This window comes from Saccopteryx leptura, chromosome 11 (assembly GCF_036850995.1).
Source record: "Saccopteryx leptura isolate mSacLep1 chromosome 11, mSacLep1_pri_phased_curated, whole genome shotgun sequence".
NCBI lineage: Eukaryota > Metazoa > Chordata > Mammalia > Chiroptera > Emballonuridae > Saccopteryx > Saccopteryx leptura.
This window is the reverse complement of record NC_089513.1, coordinates 66,149,999-66,160,959: the sequence shown is the minus strand read 5'-3', so window position 1 is coordinate 66,160,959 and position 10,961 is coordinate 66,149,999. Positions and strand designations below refer to the sequence as shown.

The following is a 10,961-nucleotide window of genomic DNA, read 5'->3' as shown; positions in this document are numbered from 1 at the left end:
TTATAGTTACAATGTATGTTCAACAGCTCCTAGACTGATGCTTTTCCAACTGTACCAAGATGGTAGATTATGCAGTAATGCAGAGATGAATGAAAGATTCCCAGTGATAGCTTTAAGCATTTTGTATTAATGTGAGAGAATGTGACATATAGTTGTGACTCATGGCTATGAATCACCCCCAAAGTAATCATTTAAAGCAGGCTTTGACACATTTTATATTGAGATAAAACAAGAAACTTGGATCTTCTAACACTGTCCAAATGTTATATTCCAAAGTCTGAAATGAGTAACTTTCAATAAAGGCACTTCAGTGGAAAAAAAATAACTAAGCAAAGAAGTTCCAGTTTTTATTTTTTAAACATTTAAAAAGAAAAACATTCAACCAAATTTTAAAAAATTAGGATGAATTAATTTACAATAAAATAGGCAACTTAAAATATCAGCCCTTTCATTTAGGGCCAAGGAGGCCAATAGTTCCCGTTTCAACAGCAGAATTGCACAATCAGTCATTTTACCTATATTTGATGGCACAGAAATATAAGTCATACAACATCCCATCATCCCCTCCCTCCAGAGTAGAGTTCATACAATTGCTTCTTGGGTCAGTACTCAGGCTTTTAACAATCACCAGTTATACTTGAAATACACCTACAACTACTCACATAACAAGTACACTTTCAAAACAATTCTTACAGGAAACACCTTAAAACAATTATGTGGCACACTGGATTGCTTAAAGAAACAGCAAAGAGGAAAAATAATGTATAAGAGTTATAGTCCCTTGTTTATGGACACCACTCAAACAAAACATTTTCCCGAATTAATTATCCTTGCTTCTTGTAATTTAGTGGAGAGGAATTACAAGAGGCAGAGTGCACCATTTTTTGGTTCTTGGTTGTAGCTGCCAGCTTAAGAGTTCATAACTGCAAGTGGAAAGCCAACTGGGACTATCTATGCTCACCAATTCCGGAATGGGAGAAAAACAAAGTATCTCTTTAAAGTGTTTCTCTATTCTTGCTTTCAAGTCAAGACAAAAAATTCACAGCAGTTTCAAGGATGCTGAACACTAACCGTGGGGCCTGCTAAAATACCTATTGAGAATCAGTCTACCCATTACACTCCTGAAGTGAAGATTATATCGATAGTAAGTACATTGTGTCACCAAGTAACATTCTGTAGTAAGGTGTTGGAGGAAATACAGCACTTAACAGATTAGGCATGGTAGCCTTTTACACAGAACATGTGTTTTCACTCTTGAACATGCAACCTTTAAAAAACAAACACACAAAGCAATGTGTAGTTTATGACAGCTGGCCAGGCACTTAACTTGGGAAAAGAGACTTGCAGATTTTGAGGTAAACTAGAATTGTTTTCAGTCATTACAAACATATTCTAAACACCACATTTTATACCACACTAACTGAAGCTATTCAACATTTAACTGTAACTTTGTCACTCGATTGTGCCAAAATTCACACCGAAATGTAACTTCTTAAGAAGCTATTAAAAGAACATGTTCAAGTCTGAATTTTGGGCCCATTTAGATACTTCTGTGCTTCCAACACACTTGAGGAAACGCTAAGGAACGTACATACACGGGCTACGGGGGCAAGAGACACAAGTCAGTTTTCTTTTCCCCTAATTTGACATTAGAAAAAGAATCATACTGTCAGTCATAGACAAGAGGAGGAGGAAGACAATGACAACAATGACAACTGAGGCAACAAGCCTCAGGCCAGCTTCAAGAAAACTACAGGGCAGCATGTCTGCAGCGGGCACAAGGCCGCAGTTTCCGCTCCCAGGTGTGGGCAGTGCTGTGAGCACAGCTGGGTTTCCTAGGCTCTGGACACCATACAGCTCTCTTCCCCTCTGCTGAATTCACTTCAAGGCAATGTGGAGCTTGTTTAATAAGTGAAAATTCATATTAGAAGTCGGAGGGCATCAGTCAGTATTTACATATTAAAAGACCAGAACAGAGAGTGGCCATTTTGGAATTAGGCTTTTATCAAAAGGTATGGAAGTCTATTTTTCATTAGAATTACCAGGATATTATTTGCAAATGGAAAAGCCAGGTCTCCGAATCCTCATAACTGCAATTCATCTTGTTTTCCATTCCCTTCTCACACCGCAATTCCATCCAAAGGCGGCTTCTTGTTCTGAACAAACCAGCCAGCTTTTATCTCTCGCCGGCACTGGCTAATTAATCAACATCTTGTTTTAAACCCTTCAAAGAACATTAAAGAAGTTTTCATCTGAGCATTCTCAAAAACGTGAGAAAAAACATTGGCTTTATTTAGTTTCCATGTGGCTTAAAAAAGTCTAGCTACTTTACGTATAAAGACTGCTAAGCGGGCCCTCCCTAGCGATACCACACTCTTCCAGTTATGGCAAAGGACCTGTGTTAACTGACCTCGTCTTTCCTTGCGGGAGGAACAGCAGACATTGGGCAAAACCACCGGCGGGTGACCGGTGCAATGAACAAAAGTGGAAGAATTTCTCCCTCTGAGATGCTAACTGGCTCGCTCAAGCTTTGAAACGGTGACCCTGGTCCGTTTAGCACCATGCTTCACTCAACTGAAATAATCACACTGCAGTTGCTGTGGGTGAGGGGCAGGGGGCGGGGTGAGAAGGCGACTGAGGGTGATTACATACATCCTTAAGATACCATGATCTGTACTGAGAATGTGCCTGCTAATAGATTATATTGGAGACTCGAAAATCATTAATCACATTAAAAAAACTATCAAATTTGTACAATTTTGCACACCTGCAAATGTAGTGCTTTCTGATATAACCGAAATTTAAATACGGATGGAAGTTCACTGAATATTAGATTACCAGTAAGCTAGAAGAAACAAATAACATACATTTATTTCATAGGTAGTAACCTACAAAAAAAGAAAAGTGGTAAAAAATTAAGTGAAATTATTTATAATTGTTTCCAGTTTCATCTTTCTCTTGGGAGAACCTAGAAACAGGTCTCAAGAAAGCCAACTTCATACATGTAAGAAATGGCAACGGCTATCAAATAGGTGTATCTTTCCCTCAAAGGCAGACAGGTGATAGGCTTATCTCAGACATTCATTTTCATGTATAATTGTTTTTGAGACCTCCACGCCACTGCGGTATTATAAGGACGTTTATAAACCACGTATAGGAAAAAGGCACTTCATTGTGAAAGTCAGATTTCATTGCATGAAAGCCGAGAAGACTAAGGATAGACTCAAAAGCCTGCTTTCACCTTTGTATTGATGTCAGTTTAGAGAATATGGCCCATAACATTACAAATCAACCAAACGCCAACATGAACTATATTCTCAGCCAAACAGTAATGTATGACAGTTCTCCAAAACCCAATATAGTTCCAAGTTCAACCAATAAGAAGAAGAAAAAAAATCACCAGCAGTTGCTATGTTAAGAGCTCGAGACATTGTTTTCTAGAAAATTTCATGTCTACAGTTTGGTTCTCTGTTTCAGGGCATAGATTGCTTCTCAGATGAAAAACCAGGGGTGGCGGAGGCGCGATTGGGGAGTACCCAGGGTGGGAAAGCATTGGGGAGTAACAAGAGGTTCATTTCTCTGGTCAGACAACCAAGTGGGGAGGTAGTTATTCTGAGAACTTCTCAAATAGAGAGTATCTTACTGATCTACTGAGAGCTGGGGAGTAGCAGGAGCGTCTTTGTGGGACTAAAGATAGCAACAGGAATACTTTCTCCTCCGGGGAAGTCAGGACCAGGGTGTCAGTGCAGCTGCAATGAGATGGAACGTGTGTGTAAGTGTCACCGGAGAAAGTAAGAAACACAGGTGAAGAAATCAACATGAATAAGCCATTCACTTCCAAACTTGCCTTACCTTGACAGTGGCTCTTTTCTGATGCTAGAATTTTAAAAGTATCTATAAGAAAAGAAGACACACCATATCATCATCACCTAGTTTTTTGTTTTTTTTTTTTTTAATTTTTTTTATTTTTTTTATTTATTCATTTTAGAAAGGAGAGAGAGGGGGAGAGAGAGAGAGAGAGAGAGAGAGAGAGAGAGAGGAGAGAGAGATAGGGGGGAGGAGCTGGAAGCATCAACTCCCATATGTGCCTTGACCAGGCAAGCCCAGGATTTCGAACCGGCGACCTCAGCATTTCCAGGTCGACGCTTTATCCACTGCGCCACCACAGGTCAGGCCATCACCTAGTTTTGATGTACCGATTCTTCAAACTCCTAGTCAGTGCCAAGAATGTATGGTATTCATACACTTAACAAAGTCTTCTAACTTCTAATATTATCAAAAATGTAACAGTGTCTATAAAATAATTAAATGTTTTTAAAATAGTTTAGACTTCAGTAATCTTGGGAAGGGCACCATCACGGACACATTTTGCAGTTGTAAGTAAGAAGAAATTCTCAGGTAAATAACATACAAAAAAAGAATAATAGCAACACTCCTCCAAATTGCCCGATTTATAATTATGTCAAGAGACCACAGGCTCACCTTGTTACATCACCACACACGGCAACCCCATGCAACCTTGAGTCCCATCATCACTGCTGTTGAGTTTTTTCATTCGGTACTGACGTATTTCTCTTACCAGTGTGTAAAAGGCATCTTCAACACCCTAGAGAAGAAAATGACAAAGAAAGCCTAACAGACACAATCCACGTCATAAGCTCTCTCTCACGTCTTTGTGTGGATTTAGAATTCTCAGTATTAAATCACTAGCTGATAAAATAGGGTGGTTTTGAATGAGGACATTACATTTAGCATTCCTATGGAATCACATTAACGGGCTGATAGACAAAGGGAACATTTTATAAAAACAACATGCAAGCAAAGGAAAATTGGTAACGTGGGACATACAGGAACTATCAGATTTAAAGATTTCATTTAGAAGAAATTAAACTGTAAACAGTGACTGGTGTTAATGGAGAAAAGACTAATGCTTACAAGTATCTTTAATCAAGGAACTTCATTTTAGTAATATTTGTGCATATTAATACGGGAGTAAAAATGCCACACCAGAATATTAACAATTTCACTTGCTGTTTATACTGAAGTTTAAAATAGAACACTACTAAAAATCCCTAACAACAAAAAATGTGGATCACATCTCTAGCAAAGAGTCCATCAATCAGACTTTTCTGCTTTAAACAAACCCTTGCCAGATGCCGGAAGCTGGACTATACCTGTCTGGTCTTGGCTGAGGTTTCAATGAATGGAATCCCATAACTCTTGGCCAGCTCGTGGGCTTGTTTTGTGTCAACTGTCCTTGTTGGCAAATCACATTTATTTCCTACTAGCACCATCGGTACATCATCTGAGTCCTTTACTCGTTTAATCTGTTCCCTGAAAAAGGGAATATGTTATAAGAATAAGCTATTTGAAAGGAATAAACAGCCAGGGCAAAAAGAAACTTTGCAAATTTTATCTAGCCCAATTAGCTTCTACAAGTGAGTTTCACTTTTTCCCTTACTACTTATAAAAGACTTTGCATACTGAGACTGGTTTAGACTTGATTCAGCAGCCACAGGGAAGCCAGGTACCAGTGCATCTTCCAGTGGAAATCTATGGAGAGTCTACCTTGACATATGTCTTTGTTAGGCTCCTTGATTCTCCAAAGAGCTTGACTCTGGGTTTAATTAGCAACTGAGTCACACTCTAGATCAGGGGTCTCAAACTCAACTCAGCATGTGGGCCGCAGAGCAAGATCACAGCCGTTTGGCGGGCCGCACTAGGTCTACAAAAGGCAACTGTTATGCAACACTTTTCTCACTGCAGTTGAAAACAAAAAACAAAAACAAAAACAACAAAAAAAGTCAGTACAAGCACATTCGTACATGCAGTTTACTCAGTGTCACAAAACGACCAGAAACTGTAGTTCGCATCACAACTGCTGTTAACTAAGCTAATATCTAGCTAGGATGCTAGAGAAATGAAAAATACAAGTAGGCTCCTAGGCTTACTTAATTTTATCCAAAATATTTTGAACTTCGTGGATTAGTCTGCGGGCCGCACAAAATTGTTCGGCGGGCCGCGAGTTTGAGACCCCTGCTCTAGATTAAGGTCCAAAGTACAAAATGTAAAGTTCACGGCCTCTAAATAACTTTTTGAGGTTCCCTTGACAGCGATGGTATTTAATGGAAGATAGTCTATCCACTTCTCTAGATGGGTAGTGTCCAAACATTGCCTTCAAATGAAATTATACTGGGAGTCTAAGATATAAGATGGAAAACACCGGAACTGCTCTTATTAAAGGGAATCTAAATGATCTGAAATCCCCCACTGACAGCAGTCCCTTTAGTGACACTTAAGACATACCACAGAGGAGTTTGGCAATTACTGCTCTGGGTTCTCTTAACCAACACTGTCCAACAGAACTTCTCACAATGATGGCAATGTTCTGTATCTGTGATGTCCAACTGAATCTACTAGTCACATGTTGCTACTGAACACTGAAAAAGTCAGTGGCTCAGCTGGCCAAGGAACTAATTTTTCAATTTTATTTCATTTTAATTAATTGAAATGACCACACACTGCACAATACCGCCTTAGGCTCTACCCTGGGATCACACACACAGCCATGGATCTGAAATGCATTACAACTGGGGGTGATGTAGCCTATGTTAAGGAATATGACAGCCTCAAAAGAAAAATGACTTCTAGAAATTTAGCAAATATCAAGTGCTTGCCAACTGCTAGGCATATTATTAAGTACTGCTATTATTTCCAGAGGAAGTGGAAAGTAGAGTCGGTTTGGGAGAGAAAACAACAACAACAAAAAAACCCAAAAAACCAATTAGTTTGTTTCTGTGAGCAGACTTCTTCACATGGATGGGGTAGAAGCCAGGACTCAAGGCTGTAGACAGAACACTTGCATAGGCCCTGCTCCCTGCTAGGCACTGCTCTGAGTGATTTACATATTAATTTGTTCAATTTTCACAACTCTTGGTAGGTACTACAATCTCTGTATTAGATAAGAAAACTGAGGCACAGATAGGGATAGACAGGAAGGAAGGGAGAGAGATAAGAGGCATCAATTCTTTGTTGCGACTCCCTAGTGTCCTTAGTTGTTCATTGATTGCTTTCTCATATGTGCCTTGATGGGGGGTGAGGTGGGGGGCTGCAGCAGAGCAATGACCCCTTGCTCAAGCCAGCAACCTTGGGCTTAAGCCAGCAACCTTAGCCTTCAAGCCAGTGACCACGGGTCATGTCTATGATCCCATGCTCAAGCCAGCGACCCTGCACTCAGGCTGGCTACCTCGGGGTTTCGAACCTGGGTCCTCTGCATCCCAGTCCGACGCTCTATCCATGGTGCCACCACCTGGTCTAGCTAAACATCTGTATTCTTAACTGTTCCATTATACTGCTTAAAGAACATGGAGCTAAGAAAAGGAGCCCTGGATTTTTTGTCCAAAAGCTTAATAAACCACCTTCTGAACTCTACCTATTTCTGATTTTATAAAATCAGAATGTTGTTCTTTCTTTTTTTTGGTCCAATCGAGCTTTGAAACTTTATGGTTTTACAGAGATTGTCTTTACAGCCTTTTGCCCGGCTTTCCTCTTTATCTGCTCCCCATTGGTTTTCCTATCATCATCTCTGTTACTTACTGAAGGATGTCTCTCAGATGCTTTCCTCTCTGAAATTCCTTTATGATCTAAAAACACCTCTAGTTCTGAATCACTCCCATAAGCAAGCTTCATCGATATACTATAACATGGTCTAGTCATAGTTTATTATATAAATTCCAGCATTAACCCCACATTCTCAATGTCAAACAACCTAAAAGCAACTCTTCTCATAATTTAAAAAGTGGCAGCCTAATCCCCCAACAAAGCTTCAGAACACATTTAAAGATCATCCTTTCAGAACAAATAATGCTCCTAGTACCTGTAGAGGTTAATATCTGCAAATGACTTGCTATTATTGATGGCAAATACACAGAGGAAGCCTTCGCCTGTCCTCATGTATTGGTCTCTCATGGCACTATACTCCTCTTGTCCAGCTGTATCCAGTATGTCCAACAGGCAGGTTTCACCATCTATAACCACCTGTTTTCGGTAAGAATCCTAGGGGGCGGGGCGAAAGGGAGATGACACTTTTATTAAACACCACAGGGAATGCAACGCTATTGCCAACGTTAAATAAGCTCCTACCCAAGTTCACTTCTGTCTCTGGTTTGTCCCTCAAACTGCTAGAATGTCATCACAAACAGAAAGTACTTAATGTAATGTCTTCCTAGGAAAAAAAGCGCCAATTCCTACATGCCTGCAAGAAAGGAAAATGTGAACATTCTGCTCCTGGAAAAGATGAAAAAATGTGGTAATTCAAAAGGCAGCTCTAATGTGGTTTGACTAGAGATTAATCACAGTGTATTTTATTTATTAAGGTATAAACTGAACTTTTCTTATTTGTTTACTGTACACTGAAAATTCTAAACATATCTCCAATCAATTATAATCTGGCTTCAGTTACAGGGTCACTTCTGTTTATGACTAAACACAAATACTTTTTATTTCAGACAAAGTCATAATACCAAAGTATTTCTTCTCATCATGACAGATTGTACCTCTGAGAAATATTCCTCAATCAATTTCCTAAAGGTTACAAACAAGGTACAGATATAATTAATTCTCCAGGAAGACAGATGAATAGGTCATATATAAAAATACTTTCAATTTGGCTCAAAGGCAAAATTTTTACTTGTATTTTATTTTTTTAGATTTTATTTACTCATGTTTTTAGAGAGAGAGAAGGGGGGAGGAGCAGGAAGCATCAACTCCCTTATGTGCCTTAACTAGACAAGTGCCGGATTTCAAACTGGCGACCTCAGCATTGCAGGTTGATGCTTTATCCACTGCGCCACCACAGGTCAGGCTCTCTACTTGTATTTTAATACTTATGTTCTGGGAAGTCAAGGGAAATGAAATAACCTCATTACACTTAGTAAAAGATCTGGCTCCAGAAACAGAATTCAACTTAGTTTCCCCAGCCGGTTAGATCCACTGTAACTTACTTCATTGTTGGACCATACTTTCAAATTAATACAGAATTCACGTCACCAAAACTTCTTAGAGCATAAAATATGGTAAGTGACTCTGCTGAGGAGATGAGCAAAATGAAAATGATCAAGATAGGTTTCAGTCAAACTGTTTTATGATTAACAGAAGTCAGAGAAGTAGTTATTTCCTGGCAGGGTAAGGGAGTTACTGACTGGAAAGGGCATTTGAGAACTCTCTGGGGCATAGGAAATAGTGTGTATTTTTAATCTGACTAGCGGTTATTATTAAGTATATACAAATTTAAAAAGTCACTGAGCTGTAAATATAACACTTATATAGTTTACTGTATGTAAATTACCCTGCAATAATTAAAACTGAAAAATATTTAAAAGGTTCTATTAATACTAAAACTGTTAAGTCTAAAATATTTTTGCAAGGAACTAGTGGATAATTTTTTAATGGCTAGAGTTAGCTTCCATTAAACATTCAGTGGCTGGGGGATAGGAAGACCACAGAGTGATTAAAATAAAATAATCTCTAGAGTTACACATTCCTATATTGAATAAAATTACAAGGCCTTTTATTTAAAGGTTTTTGTGATTCATTGAAGTTCAGAGAATTTGATTTGCTCAATATCACATAACTAAACCAACTGCAAACAGGGACTGAAATCCTAGGCACAGTGACTCAAAATCTCACGCTCTTCCTCCTCCAACCCACAGTCTTGGAAAATTTCATGTTCTTTTTCCTCCAACCCAGTCTCGGCTGATTCAAAGAATTAAGAAATTAAAATTACAGAATATTCTATCTCTGAATTCTTTATCTATATCCTGCTATATTATTCATACAGTCACTCTATGTATAGCCTGTTTTTTTTTAAAACTAGAGCTGTCATACATAAAGAAATTAAGAGAGTTCAACACTGAGTTTGTAAGTTTTGAAAACTTAAAAAATGAATTCTTCTCCATAAACACGAAAAGCTTTATTTATTGGGTTACTGAACACAGTACCCAAAATAAATGTCCAATTTCTCTCCTGATTATTCTTTTAGTTAAAGAATAGCTAGAGGGTATGGGTAAAGGTAAACCGAAAGAAGCAGGGTCAGTGGACTACCACTGGGCCTCACCTCTATGGTGGGATCATATTCATCTACAAAGTGGTTCTGGATTAGTTGGATTGTCAGCGCGCTTTTCCCAACACCACCTGCTCCAACCACCACCAGTTTGTACTCAGTCATTTCACACCAGCAAGAACCTGTGGGAAAGCACCAATTAGGGTTAACTGGCGAGCCACCCCTACAGTACTTCAAAGCTTTCTATAATAGTAACTAAAACCAGTTAGAAATGTATCGGTTCCATACACGTGACTCTCCACTTGGTTCTCAAAGTGATTCAGGAATGCAAAAACAGTTACCGTGGGTCTCAGAATTCTGAATAAGTCTTGTAGTTACCCCCACTCTCATCTATTTTCAACTCCTTGGGCCCCACCCTTGACCTAAGGTAAAGAAAACCCCCTTTCTGCTCCTCCCGCAAGGCTTCTCAGCTCCGGGGCACTGCCTCCAGGCCGATCCCTCTTCATATTCCCCCGCCTGTCTCCAAAAATTTCTACCGTAGGACTCAAAACCAAGGGCCCCCGCCCAGGGCCTTTGTCTCTAGGTCGCACATTCCGCTCCATTCCTGGCAACAACCAGACGCGTCTGTTCCAAAGCCCAACGCTACGCACGCCAGAGCCTTACCTCAAGCTCCAGCGCCCCCGCTGCGAACAGATCTAGAATCACCACCAGGAAAAATGTTGGAGACCCCGGAACCGCCATGAACAGCCCCCACCAGGGAGCGGCACTTCCGGCCCCGCCCGCTACGTAATCAGTCGGCGCCTGGGGCGCCCTGTCCCCGCCCTGGCCACGTGGGCCTCGACACTGGTCAATCAGCAGGCCGCACCCACACCGGCCCCTCCCACTCAGGACGTTTCAATAA

The 10,961-nt window shown here is 39.9% G+C and overlaps 1 protein-coding gene across 1 annotated transcript; it reads right to left on the bottom strand.

Moving 5' to 3' along the window:
* Positions 1-334: 334 nt before the first annotated feature.
* On the bottom strand, positions 335-10,860 carry NRAS (NRAS proto-oncogene, GTPase). Its single transcript, XM_066352443.1, has 7 exons — positions 10,724-10,860; positions 10,115-10,242; positions 7,877-8,055; positions 5,175-5,334; positions 4,483-4,606; positions 3,853-3,894; positions 335-3,749 (listed from the first exon to the last, which is right to left on the bottom strand). Exons 2-5 carry the CDS (start codon positions 10,223-10,225, stop codon positions 4,487-4,489), a joined length of 570 nt encoding a protein of 189 aa, XP_066208540.1. The 5' UTR covers positions 10,226-10,242; positions 10,724-10,860; the 3' UTR covers positions 335-3,749; positions 3,853-3,894; positions 4,483-4,486.
* Between the last annotated feature and the right edge of the window lie 101 nt (positions 10,861-10,961).

Bases quoted from the DNA above. Each gene is read 5' to 3' on its own strand.
- NRAS (XM_066352443.1), bottom strand. From the start codon at position 10,225: ATGACTGAGTACAAACTGGTGGTGGTTGGAGCAGGTGGTGTTGGGAAA. The intron at 5,335-7,876 runs GTACTAGGAGCA...TCCCTTTTTCAG, and splicing joins GCAGATATTAACCTCTACAG to GGAACAGATTAAACGAGTAA. The intron at 4,607-5,174 runs GTATAGTCCAGC...TTTCTTCTCTAG, and splicing joins CCTCAGCCAAGACCAGACAG to GGTGTTGAAGATGCCTTTTA.